Source organism: Macrobrachium rosenbergii, chromosome 23 (assembly GCF_040412425.1).
Source record: "Macrobrachium rosenbergii isolate ZJJX-2024 chromosome 23, ASM4041242v1, whole genome shotgun sequence".
NCBI lineage: Eukaryota > Metazoa > Arthropoda > Malacostraca > Decapoda > Palaemonidae > Macrobrachium > Macrobrachium rosenbergii.
Genome location: NC_089763.1, coordinates 10693497 through 10716438, shown reverse-complemented (window position 1 = coordinate 10716438; position 22942 = coordinate 10693497). Strand labels below are relative to the sequence as shown.

Below are 22942 nucleotides of genomic sequence, written 5' to 3'. Positions count from 1 at the left end.
CTTCGGTCAACATTGACTCGACCAAAATGGTAAAAAAATGTAATTGTAAGCTAAAACTCTTACATTCTAGTAATATTCAATCATTTACCTTCATTTTGCAACAAACTTGAAGTCTCTAGCACAATATTTCGATTTATGGTGAATTTTTGAAAAAAACTTTTTCCTTACATCCGCGTGCGCTAACTCTGCTGAAAATCTCAGAAATTCTTTAGTCACTTTGTCATAATTTTTGCACCATTTTCTATTACCCGTTACATAAAGTTTTATATATGAAAATGTGTGCAATTTCATATAGAATACAACAAAAAATAACTCATGGTAGTAGCTTTCATCAGTTTTGAAATATTTTCATATAAATCACAATAAGTGCCAAAATTTCAACCTCTGGTCAACTTTGACTCGACCAAAATGGTAGAAAAATGCAATTGTAAGCTAAAAGTCTTACATTTTAGTAATATTCAATCATTTACCTTTATTTCACAACAAACAAGAAGTAGTCTCTAGCACAATTTATGGTGAATTTATGGTGAATTTTTGAAAAAAACTTTTTCCTTACGTCCGCGTGCACTAACTCTGCTGAAAATCTCAGAAATTCTTTGGTCACTTTGTCGTAATTTTTGCACCATTTTCTATTAGCTGTTACATAAAGCTTTATATAAGAAATGGTGCGCAATTTCATGTAGATTACAACAAAAAATAACTCATGGTTGTAGCTTTTATCAGTTTTGAAATATTTTCATATAAATCAAGATAAGCGACAAAATGTCAACCTTCGGTCAACTTTGACTCGACCGAAATGGTCGAAAAATGCAATTGTAAGCTAAAACTCTCACATCTAGCTCTGCTGAAAATCTCAGAAATTCTTTCGTCACTTTGTTGTAATTTTTGCACCGTTTTCTATTAGCCGTTACATAAAGTTTTATATATGAAAATGTGTGCAATTTTACGTAGAATACAACCAAAAATAATTCATTGTTGCAGCTTTTGTCAGTTTTGAAATATTTTCATATAAATCATGATAAGTGCCAAATTTTCAACCTTTAGTCAACTTTGACTCGACCAAAATGGTAGAAAAATGCAATTATAAGCTAAAACTCTTACATTCGAGTAATATTCAATCATTTACCTTCATTTTGCAACAAACTGGAAGTCTCTAGCACAATATTTCAATTTATGGTGAATTTTTGAAAAAAAAACTTTTTCCTTACGTCCGCGTGACGCTAACTCGGCCGAACATCTCAGAAATTCTTTAGTCACTTTGTCGTAATTTTTGCACTGTTCTCTATTGCCGTTACATAAAGTTTTATATATGAAAATGTGCACAATTTTATGTAGAATACAACAAAAAATAACTCATGGTTGTAGCTTCTATCAATTTTGAAATATTTTCATATAAATCACGATAAGTGCCAAAATTCCAACCTTCAGTCAACTTTGACTCCACCAAAATGGTCAAAAAATGCAATTGTAAGCTAAAACTCTTACACTCTATAATATTCAATCCTTAACCTTCATTTTGCAACCAAAGGGAAGTCTCTAGCATAATATTTCGGTTTATGGTGAATTTTTGAAAAACACTTTTTCCTTACGTCCGCTCGCCCCAAGTCTGCTGAAAATCTCAGAAATTCTTTAGTCACTTTGTCATAATTTTTGCACCATTTTCTATTAGCCGTTACATAAAGTTTTATATATGAAAATGTGTGCAATTTTATGTAGAATACAACAAAAAATAACTGATGGTTGTTGCTTTTATCAATTTTGACATATTTTCATATAAACCACAATAAGTGCCAAAATTTCAACCTTCGGTCAACTTTGACTCGACCGAAATGGTAGAAAAATGCAATTGTAAGCTAAAAGTCTTACATTCTAGTAATATGCTATCATTTGCCTTCATTTCGCAACAAACAAGAAGCCTCTAGCAAAATGTTTCGATTTATGGTGAATTTTTGAAAAAACTTTTTCCTTATGCCCGCGCACGCTAACTCTGCTGAAAATCTCAGAAATTCTTTAGTCACTTTGTGGTAATTTTTTACCCATTTCTATTAGCCGTTACATAAAGTTTTATATATAAAAATGTGTGCAAATTTATGTAGAATACAACAAAAAATAACTCATGGTAGTAGCTTTCATCTGTTTTGAAATATTTTCATATAAATCACAATAAGTGCCAAAATTTCAACCTTCGGTCAAATTTGACTCGACCAAAATGGTAGAAAAATGCAATTGTAAGCTAAAACTCTTACATTTCAGTAATATTCAATCATTTACCTTTATTTTGCAACAAACGAGAAGTAGTCTCTAGCACAATATTTCGATTTATGGTGAATTTTTGAAAAACTTTTCCTTACGTCTCACGCTAACTCTGCTGAAAATCTCAGAAATTCTTTAGTCTCTTTGTCGTAATTTTTGCACCATTTTCTATTAGCCGTTACATAAAGCTTTATATATGAAAATGTGTGCAATTTTAAGTAGAATACAACAAAAAATAATTCATGGTTGTAGCTTTTATCAGTTTTGAAATATTTTCATATAAATCACGATAAGTGCCAAAATTTCAACCTTTGGTCAACTTTGACTCGACTGAAATGGTCGAAAAATGCAATTGTAAGCTAAAACTCTTACATTCAAGTAATATTCAATCATTTACCTTCATTTTGCAACAAACTGGAAGTCTCTAGCACAATATTTCGATTTATGGTGAATTTTTGAAAAAAACTTTTTCCTTACCTCCGCGCGTGCTAACTCGGCCGAACATCCCAGAAATTCTTTAGTCACTTTGTCATAATTTTTGTACCATTCTCTATTGGCCATTACATAAAGTTTTATATATGAAAATGTGTGCAATTTCATGTAGAATACAACAAAAAATAACTCATGGTTGTAGCTTTTATCAGTTTTGAAATATTTTCATATAAATCACGATAAATAGAAAAAATTAGACCTTCGGTCAACTTTAACTCAACCGAAATGGTAAAAAACTGCAATTGTACGCTAAAACTCTTACATTCTAGTAATATTCAATCATTTACCTTCATTTTGCAACAAACGGGAAGTCTCTAGCACAATATTTCAATTTATGGTGAGTTTTTGAAAAAACTTTTTTACGTCCGCGCGTTACAAATTCATGCATCATTTTGTGATAATATTTTCTCTGTGTTGCTTTGATCATTTTACAATTTGTAATATATCAAAATCATCGCAATTTAGTATACTATACAACGAAAAAAAACTCATTAGCTTTAACCGTTTTGCTCACAGCGCGATCTGTATACAATTATATATGAAATTTTTTTTCGCACTGTCATATATTCCAATACAGGTTGACCATCACTAATCCGGCAATCAGTAGTCCGGAACAATCAGTAATCTGGCACAAATTTCGGCTAGAGTAATTTCTAATGTTTCCGCACTAATTTTCAAATTTCCCGGGTCGCTGCACTAACTCGCTCGCTGGCCGCTTCGATTTGGTGGCGCTGTGTGCTGCATCAACAAACTGGAGGTGTTTGTAAACACAGGCATGCTTTTGCTGTTCCATTTTTTACATTTATTATTGTCTTTTGGCCTACACTATGGTATATCGTATAGGCTACATATACGGTAGCCTAGCCTACATTATACTAAACTCTATTCACATATTAACAGTATTATACAAACATCAACATAACGAATGCACATCTTTTTCATGGATCTTTTAAAAAGTTATGCTTTACTACATTGTATACAATTGCGTATATTCCCATATATTGCTTTTGTATTATAAATTGCGATCAATGTTTTGTTTTGGGAATCGATAACGCGGTGTTTATTTCGCCGCAATTAACTCAGTTCAGAGAGCTTTTCTTGCTTCTAGTAACCAAAAATGAATATAGATACTTTATTTATTTGGGACAAGGATATTTTTCGTCATACGAAATGTTTTTAAGTCGAAATAAAACAAATACGTCTCGTTGTGAAATTAATTTAGCTCTGTGTTTTTTTTCGAATATGTGACGTTCGCGGGAATCACGGCTGGCCGTTTTGGGGGCATGTCTGTTTTGTGTAAAAAAAAATAAAGATTCCGTTCGCTATTTTCTCTTGATTTCATCATAATACGAACTTTACGTATTTATCTTTTATCGGCGTGAAAACAGCAGTAATTTGTATTCTTTCATGCCCAGTAGTTTTCATTAAAATACATTCTCTCCAATTTTATTTACGGTCGAGTTTCATCCATGTTGCCAATGCACGATAATTTATAGTCATTAGCAGCTTGAACATTGTTTTCTCAGCTTCAGCTACAATTTGCAGCTTAAAGTTACTGTAGCAGTATATTTCCCTGCTGATCTTTTCTCCAAAGCAAATAAGGGTATAATGTAAAAAATATATCAGTCCTATTGTACATTACTTAATGTCAGTCGTAACATAACTACAGTAACTGTTTAACCGTACGATGGTTGAAATACAAGCATAACAGTTGTTATCCGGGACGATTATTAGCAAAACAAAGTTTCCCGTTCGGTTGTTTATTGCTGTACGCATTTACGCAAGAGTATAACGTTACTAACAATACTTTTATCATCATTCTCTTTTGCCTTTTTAACTAGCAGATGGAATAAAGAGATGGAGGAAAAGAAGCTGGTCTCTCTCGCTGCGTGCGCCTGCGCGAAATCTAACAATATTTCCCAAATATTTTCGTATCGGTATTAATTGCTAACCCCATCGTAAACTCGAAATATCATAAGTCGAATTATTGTAACTTGAGCACTGCCTGTATTTGATAATTGTCTTTTCTTTACTAACCAACTTATACTGATTTATGGGATATTTTAATTCTAGGATGAGGTGCTTAGCTATTGTGTTTCGTGTATTCTAGCCTAATAAATGGCTAATCCGGCAAAATGGCTAATCCGGCACCCTCTAGGTCCCAATGATGCCGGATTAGTGATGGCCAACCTGTATTTATATATGATAATGATATTTTTTTTCATTTCTGATGGTTGCATACTAAACTTCAGGCAATGACAAATAAAGGAGCCAAAATTGAACTCTTTATCTTAAAAACTGAGCATGCTGTGATTTTTTTAAAAAAAACTTTCTTTCCGCATCGGCGCTGACTCTCAAACCCCGCCGGAATATGGGAGACTCTTTTGTAAATACAGTAGACACTCGGCGTTTAAGGGTTAAACAATCGACTGAGTCGACATAGCATCAGAATAAATAAAACTTGCTACAGACAAATCATCATTATTAATAAAACTGTCCATAAAGCAACTATATAATTAGTCCTATCAGTGTTAACCACCTCATATTGGTGACAATAATGGCAGAAGTCACATGCATAGCAAAGATTAACATTTACCAAAATGATCTTTCGGCTAACGCATTATATGAGACTCAGAGAGGGAAAAACGGAGAGGCAGGTGACGAAGGGCACAGAACCACGTTACCCCGAGAACCGACCTAGTTCCCTGGTAGCAGACTTTCCCAACTGTTGCAAGGCAGTCCTAAGCTCGGGCTACAGACGGACGAGGGCACCGACACCTTACCTCTTATAAGGGAACGCGAAAATGATTGCACACTATGGGGGGGACCTGGACCGGTTCCCTAACCAATTTAGACAAACCCTGTACTGACCAAAATAAGGTTTACGTTCTGTTCTAAATTTTCAATACGATTCTCCTGAACCGACTGGGGAGAGGAAGGCGGGGCTAAAGAGGAAGTCTTATTACTAACTAAAGCATTATCCAAGGAAAAGCCTAGACTGAGTAAGAATAAATACAGACAAAGGACCTAGAGAAGGGGGAGAAATGACAAGTTGGTGACTTGACCTAACTACAGTAGTTGCTTTCACAATCTATCTGCCTCCCTTTTCTTCCTATACTAATGTACTTAAGCAGAAAGTCCTTTGAAATGAAAATCCCTGCTTCCTTACATCTATTCTCAAGATCACACTTTATACCATTGCAACTGGTGCACACAGTGTGTATCTCCTAAAAAATCAACATCCTGCTAACACAGTAATCATTCCTACAGAACCTGATGTTCTTAGCCTGATTCCAGTGGAGACATCCTAGGAAAAATAAATGTACAGTACTGTGACAGCAGCAAACAGCCATCAAGGAGAATTCTGACAAGAACTAAAATATTCGAAACACACCTGGTGGAGAACAAGTGTACTTGACAGTCATCCGTGCAGCCATTCAATCTTTTGTTTAAATGCCGACTCGCCTATCGGCACAGAGATACAAGCTATCTTTCCCAGCAGGTAAGATTCATCCCAAACAAAAAATACTTAAAAATATAAATGTACTGGTGAAGTCTAAAGTGCACTTGCACACATCCTCTGTAAATATAAATGAGTGCATTAACAAATGAGACCATAAATCTTTACTGTTAACCACTATTGAACTAGCTGAAAAATGTATTCAAAGTACAGGACTCGGTTGCCCAACATTAGTTTGATAAGCTAGCAGAGATAAAAAATAGGAGGCTTTAGTACAAAGAATTGCTGCAATGTATGACCAAACCAACAAACTGGGGGTTACAACTAATATTCTTACCTGAATTTTTTCCCCTTTCCAAATCATGACTGCTTTCTGCTTCATAATATATGGGACATCGTTCTAATCTATCTTGATTTTCATTTGGTGTAATTGCCATGCCTGTTAGAAAATTCCTAGTTTTCACATGCCTTTTCTTTTTCTTTTTCTCTACACTCTCTTCCTGTCTTTCTCCCTCAGATATCCTGTAAAGACTGTAATTTAGCATATAAAATGTAAGACTGTTGAGGAAAAAACCATTACACTATGTAAAAAAATACCAAAGCTTTACAAGAGGTATAATTAAAGAGATTAAAAGTAGGACTTACATGCACCATTTATAAAAATGAATTTCATCTTCAAAAGCAATCACCTGGTAGTTCTTACACTTTTCATAACCAGCACTGTGTATAAAATGACAAACAGTACACACATTGGCTAATAGACACTAACTGAAATGCCAAAAATGACAAGATTTAAACAAAAGTTAAGCTTGAATGCACTTAATTCAAAATATAATTTTTGCAACAAAAATACGACTCCTTACCGTGTAAGTACATTTTGCTCCTCTGGTCCCTTTTTGTTTATTTCCATCCCAGTAGCTTCTGGATCAATGTCTCTTCTTCTAAGCGCCTTTTCACTCCTCCCTCGATTAATTTTCCTTTAATTATTAAAATTCATCACATAACTAAGTAACATTAACATAAATGAAAACTTGCTTAATTCTATGTTTGCAGCTACTGGAGAGTGTGTGGGTTCTATTCTCTATATTCATGAACTAAGTGTAATTTTAAGTAGAAATGGAACAGAACTCATCTTACATCATTGATTTGCACTTGAGACACAGCCTTTGAAATAGCAGTGTAACAAAGAATTATTCTAAGAATGGCTTAGCAAGCTCAAGTCACCCTGTGGGAAATAGTGCTTTGTTATTATTGTATTGTACTTGAGGATTAGCAATACAAAAATGAATATGACAATTGGGATTTTAGTTTGTTTTCTTCCCCCAAAGGTCACTTGGTCATGTAGTCTACATTCACACCAAAATGTATACAGTACTCATTTCTATCGTAACTGCTTGGCTTACCCATCATCAACCCCAAAATCTAAAGAACATCTAATGAATTTACTTCACCTGACCTTAAACTACCCTTTAGGTCATCTAAAGGGGACACCCAGTAAGAAGCTATACCTTAGTTTAAGGTCATGAGAAGTAAGGCAGGGCACAAGCCCTGGCATTATAAGTAAGGCTTAGGTTAGGTTACTTTGTACAACTGTTTCCACTCATTGTTGCTCCCTCTCCTAAGACCCATCCAACAATACTGTTCCCCACTCAGGGGGGAGAGGTCCCATGATCATTAGAAAGTTGCAGAAACGTAGCCTATAGCCTAGGATTGTTTCAGGCCAGTGGCTTAAACAGATATTTACAACAGAAATGAATATCAAAATTGTCTGGATTGTATCCATAAGTATCAGCATTGCCATATTTCAACAGTTTTAGAATAAATAAATACCTAGTGATGATAATTTCTCATACATAACTGACAGAGACTAAGAAAAGGGATTTAGGCTTTGGTTTAAACTTAGCAAATTGGGTTTAATGAGGCAAATGAAAAAAAAATAGGCTTTTGGCCTAAGCTTAGCAAATTGAGTTTAACCCTTACTGGACAGACATGATCATATAAGGAACTGTAACAGGTTTTCAGCATATGCTGGGCTACCTCTTATGAGTATTAATATTGTGCGCCATTCAGTTTGGATGAATTTAGCAGGAAAAACGTTCATATCACTTCAATGGCCCATAAATGACTTATGGCAACTGTAATAGCTCAGCACAGGAGAATTACCTTGGAAATTGATTTTCCCTATACAGTACTTTTAGTGTTGTTGATGAAGGTGGTGGTGTTTATTTTCAGGCAATTATTAACCTCATATCTACCCAACATGGTTGGGGACCCTTTGGGAATGCAGGGTTTTGGGTGGGGGAAATCGCTGGGAGAAAGACCAAACTGTCAAGTTGTTGTTAGGGAATGGTTCGGAGCATGCGCAAGTCATTAGGGAGTCATATGTTCAAGAGGGGATTGGCTAGGGAAACCTATTATAAAAGGAGCTTTACTAACCTAAAGTACCCCAACTTAACCTAACTTAGTAGGCTGTGTTACTTAGCCAGGAGGCTCTGCCCCCAAATCCCCCGGTGAAGGAAACTCCACTTTTTACCAAAAGCTCCCTTGTAACACTGCACATGTGCAATAGCATTCCAGGATGGCCAGCATGCAAAAACACATAAGTTCTGAGGTTAATTACATTCGACCAACAAAACATAACTGTAAATTCTTGATAAGCAACCATAATACTATATAAGAAGTCAATTTCCAAGGTAATATCCCATGCAGAGTTGTACTACAGTTCTACCAAATAGACTTTGGCCTAAGCTTAGCAAACTATTACCTTGGAAACTGATTTTTCCTTATCAGTACTGTACTTTTAGTGTTGCTGATGAAGTGATGCTGTTGTTTATTGTCAGGCAACTATTGTTAACATTACAACTCTTCCCATCAATGATGGGGACCCTATGGAAACTCGGGCTTTTGGTGGGGAACACACTGAGATATAGACCAGACCTGTTTTTGTTATGAAATGGTTTTGCACATGTGCAAGTCATTAGGGAACCATATGTTCAAGGGATCGGCTAAGGCAAGGGGAGGAACAAGAAAGGGGGTTAGTAGGAATTCCTAAGGAAAGTGAGGAAAGCCCAGTGGCCCCATTCTAAAAATAAAATAGTCATAGGAGTGCAAGGGGTGGGAGGGAAACAGGAAGAGGGAGGGACTAGGAACAAAGGATCATAAGCTGACAATAAAAAAACCACCTCCTTCATCAGCAACACTAAAAGTATTGGAAAAAAAATATCCAAAGTAACATTTAGTGCGAAGTTATTCTACTTTTCTAAAAACTATTTCAAAGGTAATAAACAATACATTTTTATAATAAAATAAAGTTTTATATATACCAAATAATTACATAGCTATTAGTTTCTACTTTATGCGGCAGCTCAAAATTTGAAAATCATGGTAGCGCTCTTTTGTTTTGGGTGTAGGTAGCTTGCCCTGCCCACTTTCGGGGAAGAATAGGTACAACAAAGCTAAAGAGCTCAATTCGTTTATGCCATATGTCCATGAGAGGGAAGGAGGGAGGGCTCCGATCAATGTAATTATTTGGTAAGTATATATAAAACTTTATTTTATTATAAAAATGTCATATTTATATAAGGAACTTACCAAGTATTTACATAGCTGGACCCCACATTCATAGGAGGTGGGATACATGGACATATGCTACTCAAAAACACTCAAATATGGAGATGACTTTGAAATAGAAAATTAACTAGCATCGTGGAATGCTTGTTGTAACCTTACCTGGTAAGGGAGCTACAGCAGATAGATACTGCCTCTGGTCGGAGCTTCTCTCGACCTGTAGTGGCGTGGCGGTTTAGCCAAGGGGTCGCCTCTACTTTAGTGGGGGCTTTGCAACAGAGGAGTAAATCGCAGGTTGCCAAAGCTTACAATCCAAGAAAAATATATACAGTATACATATATATGTGCCCTTGCCCTGGGTGCAGTACAACAAAATATGACCAGATAATTTTGCCTATACCACATTAAAAAAAAGTAATCCAACCCAACCATAAAAGACAACAACTGGTGGGCACGCATGGCACACAGTGCTCCCAAGCTTCCCAAGAAAAACACGACAATCCTTAATCAAGGAGAGGGGATGGAGGAAACAGAAGGTATTCCTCCTATCCTTCATCCCCCAATAACATGACAGCTACAAAGAATGGGCCTAATGTACTGCATTTCTCATATACCATTTCTATATCACAAAGGTAATAAATAGCGAAAACTGACTTGCATCTCCAATACGTGGATTGCAAGACCATGGAGAGTCAGAGATTCTGTTTGAAGGCCAGCGAGGTGGCAACTGCCCTTATTTCATGGGTCTTAACTTTACACAAGGGGAGGATATCCTCTTGAACCCTCGAGTCTGATTCAGAAACCACGGTCCTTAAAAAGAAGGTTAAAGCATTTTTGGATAATGGCTGTACGGGATCCTTAACCAAAATAAATCTTCAGTGCTCTTACTGGGCAAAGCACTCTCTCCTGATCTGCTGGACCCAGGATATCAGCCAAGTTCTTGACAGTAAATGAACATGGCCAGGGGTCAGAGGGGTCTTCGTTTTTTGCCAGGAACCCTAGGGTCAGTGAGCACACGGCACTCCCTTGAGAAAAACCCACCTTTTTATCAAGGGCTTGTAATTCGCTTTCTTTCAGCTGTAGCTAAAGCCATTAAAAATAAGATTTTCCTTGTCAAATCCCTTAGAGAGGAGGCATTCAAGTGCTCAAATGGAGGGCCTGAAAGCCATTTAAGAACAATGTCCAAGTTCCATGTAGATTTTCAAATCACTTGATTTGATTTGCAGACAGGTCTATTCTAATGTTTAAAAATCAAATTTTTCTAACTATAATACTGAGGTCCTTTACATTTGGATTACTTACGGCGAAGCTGGACACGGCCGTTAAACTCTTGAACAAGGTGGTTAGGTAGTAACTACTGTCAGGTAGGTGGGAATACCTGCCTGCCCAGATGTAAACATTCAAGTTTGCCTTTTGGTCCAGGTTCAGATTGAGGGGTGGCATGAGACAGGCATAAAAATGTAATGTAAAGGATTTTAGGTTTGTATAGTTAGGAAAAATAAAATTTACTCTAAAAATTGTGATTTGTACCGACACAATATACAAACCATTGGTCCTTTACATTAGGAAGACTCACTGGTTGGAGGGAGGAATCTGAGCGAGTCTCTTGAACTGACTGGAGTTCTGCACACCTGGGCTGTTACTCCTGGTCGAAAGAGCGAGGAGGAGTACAGTGCCTTTGACATATTGATCAGGGTGCAGGAACTGCAAGATCAAATGTCAGATACTGGACCTTTTCGCATGAGTGAGGAAACGTAACTCATATGAAATAGGATGAGAAGAGTCTATGAGTCGGAGGCAGTAAGGAAAACCTGAGATAGAGTTTTCCTTATTGCCAGAGTCTTCTTCCTCCCCTTGCTAGAGGAAGGAGCGGAATTGCTTCTATGATTCTAGAAGAAAAATAGAACGGGTGCTTGATGTGTAGCCTTACCGCATCAGACGCCAGACCCAGCAAGTGTCAGTTCAAGTCCTATTCTCATCCCAAAGGAGGAGAAGTAGGAGGACAAGGAAGGAGGAAGAGGAGAGGCCAGTCACTCTCGGGATCCTTCTCACTTCCAGAGCCAACACCTTAGGTGAGATGTTACCTGTTCTCTTGAAGGAACCAGGTAAGAAAACACAACTTGTTGAGCAGCCACCACAGAACCAAGAAAAAAAGGTTCCAAGGGTCTCTGGGCAAGACCGAAGATAGAAGACAAGATTGTGGTCTTTGAGACCATATCTTGCTTCTAGACATACAGAAACTTCTAGAATGTGAGGGATGGACCAAGCCATTGACTTCGTGGGCTCTTGGGTAGAAAGTACCAGTATTGTCATCACCAGCTGTCGAGTGCCTTCTTCAATTCCTTCACAAGGCCAGGAGAAAGATGTGTCCTTAAACACTTCATCCTTGGAAGGGATAGTACTAGCGAAAATATCAACGACATCCAGGTTAGGAACGTCGAGCCTTTTTGTAAAGTACTGCAGCTCCCTAATACGACAAAGTAACAATTGACCTGGATCATCGATACAAAGTCCAAGGAGGAGGGGGAACAAGAAGGACTTGAACCTGACCATAGATGCTGATGGATTCGGGGAACAAGAAGGCCTTGAACCTGACAATAGATGCTGATGGATTCGGAGTCCACTGCGACATCCAAGGAGTCAAGGTATGATCCTCCTTCACCTATTCTCCCATCTTCTATGCCAAGGCCAGAGCGGGATGAGAGTGGTCCTAAGAGGGAACATCTCTGTCCAACGATTCTCATAAGGGGCGTGCAGAGCACGGGACAGGAACCCTAAATGAGTCACATGCCACCCAGGGACCAATTCCCTGGGACAGCAAGACTGAAGAGGATTCTCATCAGTAGCTAAATCTCGACTGAGGAGAAAAAAGGCTACTTCAGATAGAAGACTAGGTTGCAAGGGCCTATGTTCTTCACAACTGAAATGGAGGGAAGCAACCCTCAGCGGAGAAGATGAGCAAGTCCAGACCTGAAGAGCGACTCTGACCTGAGAAGAAGTTTCGTCAACGACACCAACCAGCGAAGACAGATCTAGTCCCTGGAACAGTGTTGCAGAGGACTTCAAGAGATATCCAGCTATATCCGTTGCTGCTTGGCAAGAAAGCCTATGCTTGTATGGAAAGCTGGAAAGTCTCCAAGTCCTGCACACACAAGGATGTACTGCCTGAAGAACTGCTTCTTGTGTAGCTGCTACAGGAGGCTGGGCCAAGGAAAACTTTCTTGGTGCCTCGGAAGCAGAGCTATCAGGTCTGGCGAAAGGCAAAGTCTTCCAGCATTTGTCTGTGTCTCGGGTGAGCAAAGTTTGTTGAACCAATAGCGAAACAGACAAATACGGGGGGAAAAACGTAGATATTTTCCATAAAGACAGCATGCCTCACTGTAGTGGCCCATGGGTCTGGTGCGAAGGAGAGAGAAAACTACCGACTTTGTTGTGCCGAGAGGCAAACAGAAAGACAGTAGGGATCTCTCGGTCAAGCAGTCTCTACATGAATCTTTGTGAAGAAAAGAGTGAAGAGCACGCTCCGTCCCGATCACTCAAGCCCGAGGTCAAGCTCACCTACCAATACATCCCCACCGGGAATGTATCTGGCTAACTGAGCTATCGCACTATAGAACACTTGAGTACCTGCAAATGTCAACAGATGAAACAGGAAGAAAAAACGATTCCCTCTTGTTTGTCGATGTATGCCACTACTGTGGTGGTGTTCAACAAAACCACTGAGTGTCACAAAACTCATCCTGAATTTCTCAGAAGGCCAAAAGGCTGTGTTGAGTTCAGGATGTTGATGAAAAGGTATTAATCGTCTCGGTCACACACCTTCAAGACAAAGTCTTACAACAGGCGTGCACCTATTCCTCGATCGGGGAATCCGAGAGTAGACACACGACGTGAGGAGAGTATGCAAGCATATTGGAAGGTTCCTTCAATCAAGCATTAGCCTAACTCTTTCCTCATACTTCGAAGAGGAAAGAAGGATGGAGGACTGGAAGCAGACCTCCTTCATTCTCCACCATGGGCCATGGGGAAGCTTCTGTAAAATGTCAGGATACCAAGACGTTTAGCTCTATCCCGGCTGGCATTTCCAGAATCAGGAGCACGGGAGAGGAAGCGGGGTGGAAGTTTGATGAAAAGAATTGCCGAGACCCAAGGGAAATAAATACTTCTCCTCAAGGAATCCATTCCCAGGTCTCGGCAATGTTGCTGCCAGCTCCAGAGACTCAATAAGTATCATTTCATCCAGGTATCTGCAGTAGAAGAACTTCTGCCCGGTCGATACTTCTTCCTCTCTTCCCTTCTGCTCTCCTTCCCTATGGAAAAGGGGGGAGGAGGGGGAAGAGACACAGTTATGCACACTTTCCCAGAAGGGAAGAAGAGGGCTGTGTGTTTCCGCAATCTTCTTCCAAAGCTTGGGACTTCTTAGGAGTCGAGGAGGGCTGGCTTGAACTTAAGGTCGAGCCAAGATGACGAAGACCCAAAGGTCTTGGCCATTGTCCAAAGGACAAGGCAGTGCCCTGGTACGAACCTTGATTACCGCGGTATCTAGCAAACCTCTGAAAGAGAAAGGCAGAACCAAGTAAAGGTTCATTCCTAAGGGTCGAGCCAACTCGGGACTTACGAAACTGGAGATCTGAATTAGGACAAAGTCCTTCTTCTTAGCACCAGAATTGCCCACAGATTGCCGTCTGGTATAGGAAGACCCACCCCCGGACAGGACCAGTCTCCAGAGGGCAGTTTTCTTTCCAGGAATGGTCGTATCCAAGGAGAGAAAGCCTAACAGTGAAGGATCGTGGATCCATCAGGAGACTGACTGGAGGAAACCAGCAGGTTCCCTCCAAGATCGCTGCTTCTCGTTGCGGAAGAGAATACCCTTCATGGCAAGGAGAAGCAGAGAGAGAACCCAGTCCAGGTGAGGCAGTCAGAATAACCTGCAGTCAACAAGACCCCTCCGAGGCAAGAAGATTTCGTACAGTACTCTGTCGAGGCAGGGAAGGAGCCTGGTGTCTCAACCTGAATGAACTTCTAGTCCGAAGAAAAGTACAGTGCAGTACTCATCTGGTCGAGAACGATCTCGCGAGCAAGGACAGCGGCGGCCCCCGAAACTCTCGGCCCCTTAGGGAACTGCAAGGGTTGTGAGTGTCCTGGGGATCCTTATGCTGACGAATCAGCACGAAGTTCTCCGAGAAACGAGGGCAATGACAACTTGAAGAGAAAGACCCTCACTGCTTCCGAAGCGTGAATCCTGTACCTCTCTCCCTGGAGGAAGACCTTGACAGATCCCAAGAAACCCTCCTCGGCTACCTGGTTGTACTACGAGACAATCAGGGAACTGACACCGAAAGCACATCAGGCAGCTGAACTTCGGAGAGAGACAAATTCATCGGAGCTCTCTCTGTCCTTCTCGCGCCTCTCGGAACAACTGAGAGGAAAAGAGAACAGGTGAGGAGAAAGAGTACCCCTATCTGTCCTGCGGACAGTGAGCGATAATCAACGGAGGAGAGCACTTTTCCCGTGGTAAAGCACTTTCCTGGGAAGAACAGAAAGTTCACTTGAACAGTGCCGAGAACCAGATTTGGAAAACTGAGCAGGGCCAAGCCAAGCCGATCACGCAAATGCGATCCAGACTGAGTGGTAAGCGGTGGACTGGGAGGCAAGTGGGGCGAGCCAAGCCAGTCTTGTGAACACGACCAGGGGCTGGGTGGGTCGAACAAGCTGAGCAAGCCGAGCTGATTGCACAAATGCAATCGGAACTGGATGGGGCGGAACTCGTCTGCCGTGAACTAGCACTAATTTCCCGAACTCTAAACTCCTTCAAGGCCAAGGCCCCTCAAGAAGAAGGTTTGAAGGGGTAATTCTGCATCTGCTATCCTGCATGCTCGAACCCTAAGGTTCAAGGCAAAAGGATGAAACCCAGCCAAGCAACCGAAGCAGCTGTCAGGCAGTATTAAGACAACTGGGCGTCTTGGCACCAAGACATCTACGTCTCAGCACTTTCTCTCGTGTTGTGCCTCTTGCCAGGGGAGCACTCGTGATTCATAGAATTCGAGCGACCTACGAGACTCCCAAAAATTGGGAGCGGCTGCTTTCGGTTCCTAAGAAATCAAAAAGAGCCAGGCACAGAACCAGACTTTGACGCAGTCTTCTAAAATTGGCAACCAGGGTGCGGCCTCTCAAGGCAGTGCTCTCTTGGCCCTTGAAATGCCACAGGAGAATGTGAATCGGTTTCCGCCCTCGGGCGGGAAAAGCCAACAAGAGAAAATTGCCTCCCAGAAGAGAAACAGTCCCTTAGAAGTCCCGCAGGACTCCCAACGGGAACCTCTTCCCTGCTTCTTCTGGTGTTTGAGCTGATAGGATCGAGACACCAGGCTGGGAACCCGACCCAGCACTGGTAAGCACTCGGGAGAGCTTATAGTGCTGGCAGGAAGAGCTGAGACACCTGGGTGCCTCGGCCCTTTCTCTCACGCTGATCCTGAACTGGGCCAGGGAGAGTACTCTCCAGACCAGATTGGGATACTCGATATTCCACAGAATCTCGAGCACTTGGAGAGACTCGTGAACGAGCACCTGAAGCAACACCCGTCTTAGAAGCAGAACCTCTAGGACTGGGAATGGAAGTGCAAACCAAGGTCTGCACACCTGCAGCTCCTGAAACACAAAACCCATGGGTATGCGAATCGGTTCCTGCACCCGAAGGTCGGGAAGAGCCAACAAGAGACCCACTGCCTCCTCGGAAGGAGACAGTCCCTCGACGCCCAAAGGACTTCAAGGGGGAAGAAGCACCCTTCCTCTCCTTTGGCTGACGGAGGTCTATCCTGTTTCCCGGGACTCCCTCGAACCTTGGGAGAGGAAGGGAAGCGGCAGCAGAAGACGAAATCGAAGATAAGATGAAGAAGACGGCAGCTACCTCCACAGGGTGACTTCCTTCATCTTCAATCCGACATCTACAGGACGGTGGACATGAAACATCGTAACCTTCAGGGCAGCTACGCAGGATCACAATGGAAGTGGCCCAGGACACGACCACCAGGAGAAGCAGCAGGCGCGTTCAGGACAACCAATGCAGGAGCTACGGAAGTGGTTCGGAAGGCAGGAGCTACAGCAACGGCCAGGAACGTCACATGAACGTCACCAGCAGCGACAGGAGCGATCAGGACGGCTGTGGCAGGAGACCAAGAGGAGCCACCCAGAGGCTTGTCGCGGAGTCAACAGGAGCAATAACACAGGAAGCACAGCAGGAGCAGACGGACCACAGATATGCCAGAGGCAGTGCCACAGCATACATGAAGGCCAGACAGCAATCGATCCACATCAGAGGGAACAGAGTTGGAACAATCCCGACATGGATCTATGCCACTCCAACCAGATGCTGTGGTTGATCCCGAAGCAAACACTGTATGAATGTCGGGACTCCTTCAGGCAAGGATATCCAACTGAGATATCCAGCCGAGAGAAAAAGCTAAGATGATTAGTATAGAGAGACTCCTCTTGCTCCGAGGGGAGCTGCCCTAAGAAGCGAGAGGAGGCCCCTGAGAAGAGGTCACCCGACCACCCAAGGGGCCCCCCCTCCCTCTTGCAGTTTTCACCTGACGAGTGAGCAAAGAGGGCGAAGGAGAGATAGAAGAACCTACAGGGAGAGAGAAGGAAGGACAGGCTGCCACCGAGGCGCTGTAGAAGCAAAACTTACCAAGCCCCCCCTCGCAACTCTCCAAAGTGCAGGCGGCAAAAACAATACTCAGCACAAGTAGAAAGGAAGTAGTCATGTCCTTGTACATGGAGGGCGTGAGCCCAAGAAGGGGAGCGAGTTTGTTATGTCCCGATCAATGAAGGGGAGCGAAGTTATTACGTCCCAATCTAATATCCGAACATACAGGGGAACACCTTCAGTATCTAAATAAAGGGCTAGTGGAAGAGAAGCATTACCACTCGATTACGCCCCTCTAATATGCCCTTGGCCGTCAAACCCAAGATACAGACGCAGGGGAACGATGGCCTATGCAAGGCTATCACAAATTGTGGGTGTGTATACAAGCAGTCCCTAGTTATCAGTGGGGAACAGAACATGTGATGATAACTGAAAATCACTGCTGACCGAAAATCAGCAATATTTGGGGCTTATCGGCACAAAAAAGTGCCGATTTTCGGTTATCAGAGCCTCTGTTAGGTATGAATCAGTGCCAATACCCAATTATCGGTGCCAATAAGTAGAGATCGGCTATTTTTGGCACCGAAAATTGCTGATTTTAGTCACTAGACAAGTGCTGTAAAACTGGATTGCCATTAACTGAGCCCGCCGTTAACCGGGGACTGCCTGTATTAATAAATATCATACACACATAATATATACACAAAATACAGAAAGATCCCACCAGGATAAATAAAGAGCTTAATGACAGTAGGGCAAAGAGATCTGAAAACACGTCTGCAATGCATGACAGCCGAATGTTTCCATCCGGGCAGGCGGGTATTCCTGCCTAGCTGATGGTATTACCCTAACCACCTTGTTCCAGAGTTTAATGGCCGTGTCCAGCTTTGTCGTACGTAATTCCTAATGTGAAGGACCGATGGTCTGTATATCATGTCGGAACAAACAGAATTTAACATAGTTTTGTATCCTTTGATGGTGGATGTAGCCAATCCTTTCAAAAACCTCAGAAAAAGCAAAAAGTCTACGATTTGAGCTAAAGTGGTCTTAAAAGGAGAAATATTATGCTCTCAGTACCAGCCTTGAAAGACTGCCCACTCTGCCTGGTAGACTGCAGCAGAAGATCAGCGTGCCTACATTTTGCAATTGCTTCTGCAACTTTTCTTGAAAAACCCTTCACTCTGACAAGCTCTCTGACAGTCTGAAGCCTGTCAGAGTGAGAGTGGATAAGCCTTGATGAAAATGGTGAATATGAAGCTGTTTGAGAAGACTTCTCTTCTGAGGTAACAGTCCTGGGAAATCTACAAGAAGGCCAAGAAGATCTGGGGACCATTATTTGTGTGGCCAAAATGGAGCCACTAGTCATCGATGTGTTGTTGTGAGTGATGAACTTCTCCAACACTTCCCACACCATGCTGAAAGGAGGAAAGGTGTAAATGTCTAGGTCCAACCAATCCTGCAGCACGGCATCCGTCGCCCATGCCTGAGGATCTGGAGCAGGAGAACAAAACAGAGGTAAACGATGATTTCTTAATTTTGCAAACAGGTCTATCAACGGCTTTCCCTACATTTCCACAGGTCAGCGCACAACTGCGGATTCAGCATCTATTCCATCGATAGAACCTGTTTGCCATGACTTAAATCGTCCACAAGGATGTTCAGCTTGCCCTAAATGAAGCAGGTCACAATGCTGGTACTGTTGTCTTGTGCCCATCAGAGGAGATCCTTGGCTGCTTCGTAAGGCGAGAAGGAAAGCGTCCCCCCTTGATTCCTGATGTAGGACAGTGCGGTCATGCTGTCTGAATGGACAGTGACTGTCCTGTTGAAGGTTGCTGCTGTGTCGGTTCCTTTCGGCTGGAGACCACGTCCCAGAAACTTCCAAGTCGTTGTCAGGTTGGGGCTCAGAGGGAGCATCGACTTTTCTACTGAAAATCTGTCTTCTAACAGCCACCAACAAAGGTCCTCCTTGATTTCAGGAGTGTTCCCAAGAGGCTCATCCACTTGTTGGCCAAGCAGGATGGACAAGAGATGAAATTTCGGACTTTCCAGAGGCAGTTTGGAATCTTTGATGGGACAGAAAAGTTAAGTATACCTTAGTTTAACCAAACCACTGAGCTGATTAACAGCTCTCCTAGGGCTGGCCCGAAGGATCAGATTGATTTTACGTGGCTAAGCACCAATTGGTTACCTAGCAACGGGACCTACAGCTTATTGTGGAATCCGAACCACATTATAACGAGAAATGAATTTCTATCACCAGAAATAAATTCCCCTTATTCTTCATTGGCCGCTCGGAGATTCGAACTCACAGCCAGCAAAGTGCTAGCTGAGAACGGAACCAACTCGCCCAACGAAGAACTTTTGATGGGACAGAAAAGCCTGAAAATTCAGAGAACCGATCTTCATCCCCAAATAAAGAATCAACTGAGTGGGAACCAGCTGATATTTCTTAAAATTAATTAAAAGCCTCAAATCCTGGGCAAGTTGGAGCATCTTCTGAAGGTTCTCTGTGCACTGGGATCTCAAGGGAGAGCATAAGAGCCAGTTGTCTAAATACATACATTGATTCCCAATGGGTGGAGCCATTTCACCAGAGGGGCAAAAACACGGGTAAATACTTGAGGGGCCGTGGAGAGGCCAAAACAGCACCCGAAACTGGAAGAGCCTGTCCTGGAAGATGAACCTCAGATACTTCCTGGAGTCCAGGCTTACTGGAACATGGAAGTATGCGTCCTGCACATCAATCGTCACCATCCAGTCTCCGTGATGGATGGCTGACAGGACTGAATGGTTCATTTCATTCTGAACTTTGTTGTCTGAATAAAGAAGTTCAGAGCACTAACATCCAGGACAGGTCTCCATCCTCCCAATGACTTGGGAATGAAAAAGAAGCGGTTGTAGAACTCCTCTGTGCTTAGATCTTCAACCACCTCCACAGCTTGTTTCTTGAGTAGGGCTGAGACTTCTCGAGACGGGGCTGAAAACCTCTCCTAGCCTATCAAATAGGCCTTCAAACTGATGGGCATGCTCCTGGCCTTCCACCTGCTCCAAAAATGGAGAAGCCTTGCTCCCAAAGGGACACGGAGGACAGGATCCTCACTTGTGAGTGGTGGGTTTGATGGTCATCTTCTTGCTGGGTCATACCGACCAGAGATTGGTCTGTGGTCGAGACTGTAAGCAGCCTCTGCCCCCTTGAAAGGGCTGCTGTGACAGAGGGGAGGTTGTGCTAACAGTAGTAGATCCCAAAGGTGCTTGTGCTGGTATTCTAGTCCTCTTGGTCAACTGAGCAAGCAAGCAATCAAGTCTTGTGTTAACTCCTTTTGAAGTTCGGCTGTCACTCGTTCCAAGGTTGCTTGGGGGAACAGACTAGTCTTGTCCAAGGGAGCACACAGGAGGGACGACTCCTGAGAGGAAGTGACCCCTTTTGTGGTGAATGAGCACCATAAGTCCCTCTTCTTAAGAACCCCTGTCACAAAAATGGTTGCTAACTCCTGGGCGCCATCTCTAACTGCTCTGTCAGTGCATGCAAGAACCAATAACCAGTCCGCAGCAAAGTTCCCATGCAGAGTCGTGCAATCTTCTATCTTTTTGGCCAAAGCCCCTATGGTCCAATCGAGGAAACTCAAGACTCGAACACCTTAAAGACATCTTTGATGAGGTGAACCAATTTCGAGGCAGTGAATAAAATCCTAGCCAAGGAGAACACCCAACGACGTGTCGCACTGATGAGACTGGAGAAGTCCCCTTGAGAGGAGCCAAAAACTCCTAAGGAAGGAGCTTCTCTAGTGGAATACGAGAAGGAGTATAAAAAACTACTTTGCCCAGATCTCTCTTCACTGCCAACCAGGTGTCAATGTGGGCGAAAGCTTTCCTGGAGGAAGAAGAAAGCACCATCTGAGGCAGCATGGAAGCCCCTGTAAGCTGTTGCATCAAGAAAGCGGAACCCGGAGAAGCTGGGGTAGCCGGAGAGAAGAAAGTCGGATAGTAGACTAAGAAAAACCTCAAAAGCCCTGAATCATTTGTGGTCAGTTGCTCCTCATCTGACAGTTTACTTGTGAACCTAAGTTCTGGAGAGAAGAGGCGAGGCCTTTCAGACCCACTGGTTTTGCTATGACACACCCCTGGCTCCTCCCCCAGACAGCCGTAAGCGAGCACAAACCACGCCCATCGGGGCGGAGCAACCAGAGACATGCGAGTTGACAGGAACCAAACCGCCATATTTGAAGTTGCAAGTTGCTATGAAGTATATCTGTACTTACCATTCCATTTTACTGCTGTGAGATTTATTTGAGATTGCAAATTACTATAAGTAGTAACTTAATGTTCCAATTTGTGAGTTTTGACATTTTTCATTCCTCTTTATATTCTAAGATAATATAATGTGACAGTAGTTCACCTCCCCTTTTCAAGATATTCCTATCTTGTTACCTAAAAGTTGCATTTCCTCTAAATGCAAGGATAAGAGTCTAAGTATACCTTAAAGAAATTTATGAATAATTGAAAAATGTTATGGCTGGCCTTCAGAAACATGTAAGCTGTTGACTTTTGTATGTAATTACTTTACAAATCCTTTATTTCCTCCAGAATGGTCTCCTCGGTTACGGGGGTAGGGTCGGAGGGTGAACTAGACCCTGGGTCTGAAAGGCCTCGCCTCTTCTCTCCAGAACTTAGGTTCACAAGTAAACTGTCAGTTCTAGAGAGAGGCTTCAGCCTTTCAGACCCACTGGTTTTGCTCACCTGATACTTCAGGGGGCATGAAGATGAAGTCCTGCAACGACTGCATCGAAAGCTCCCTGTAGACCGAGGAGAGCATACAATGACCCAAATACAGAGTTGCTTTTCCAATTCATTCTAGCCATTATCTCTTGCAGCGTAACTCCATTATACATCATCCTTGAAGCTGCTTGACCTCTGATAGAGTGGAAATTGGTGGAGTGTTTTCTGGCATTGGGATCAGCTCTGAAAATACAGTCCCTGAATAGCTGCCTCATCTTTGGAAGGGACATGATCTTGAAGTTTTCATCCAGCCAAATATGGTCTTCCCTATCTATGTGCCTTTCTGCACAGATTTTATTTGTGTACTCCAGATAAAAGTTTAATTGTCTAACTGGACAAATTTTTGGCTTGGTAGGGTGACGCCTAAAGCTGAATTCAATAGGAGTGTAATTGTTTCTCTGATTCTTGGCCATGAAGGAAGGGTGGTTCCTTAACACAATGGTTTCTGGCGTGAAGGTGCTCCTGGAGATACATAGATGATTAAATTGGTTAGTTCTCAATGGGCAAGCCAAAGCTACGAGGAATAAGGTCTTCTGAATCATGAGCAGCACAGAATCATCTCTTGTAGTGTTGAGGAAGGAAACCACTTTATCAAGATCCCAGCCTGGAAATTGATGAGAATTGCTGGGTCTTCTTCTATTTACTCCATCAAGCATAGCTTTAATATACTTGTCTTCTGCTAGACAATGATTGGGAAAGTATCCCTTCAAAACCGGTCCAAGAGCAGCTCGGTATCCTTTTAGTGTGTTGTA

At 42.3% G+C, this 22942-nt stretch overlaps 1 protein-coding gene across 9 annotated transcripts in view; it reads right to left on the bottom strand.

The window, feature by feature from the left end:
* Positions 1-22942, bottom strand: part of LOC136851262 (uncharacterized) — a 71171-nt gene that overhangs the window by 22373 nt on the left and 25856 nt on the right. For 5 of the 9 annotated variants that reach the window (XM_067125235.1, XM_067125231.1, XM_067125237.1 and 2 more), the window contains exons 2-3: positions 7069-7182; positions 6543-6727 (exon numbers count right to left, since the gene is read on the bottom strand). In XM_067125235.1, coding sequence (XP_066981336.1) covers positions 6543-6727; positions 7069-7115 — 232 coding nt within the window. In that variant the 5' untranslated portion in view covers positions 7116-7182. Of the gene's footprint in view, positions 1-6542; positions 6737-7068; positions 7183-22942 lie in introns of all 9 variants that reach the window. The other 4 variants (XM_067125230.1, XM_067125232.1, XM_067125233.1 and 1 more) reach the window with 1 other exon arrangement.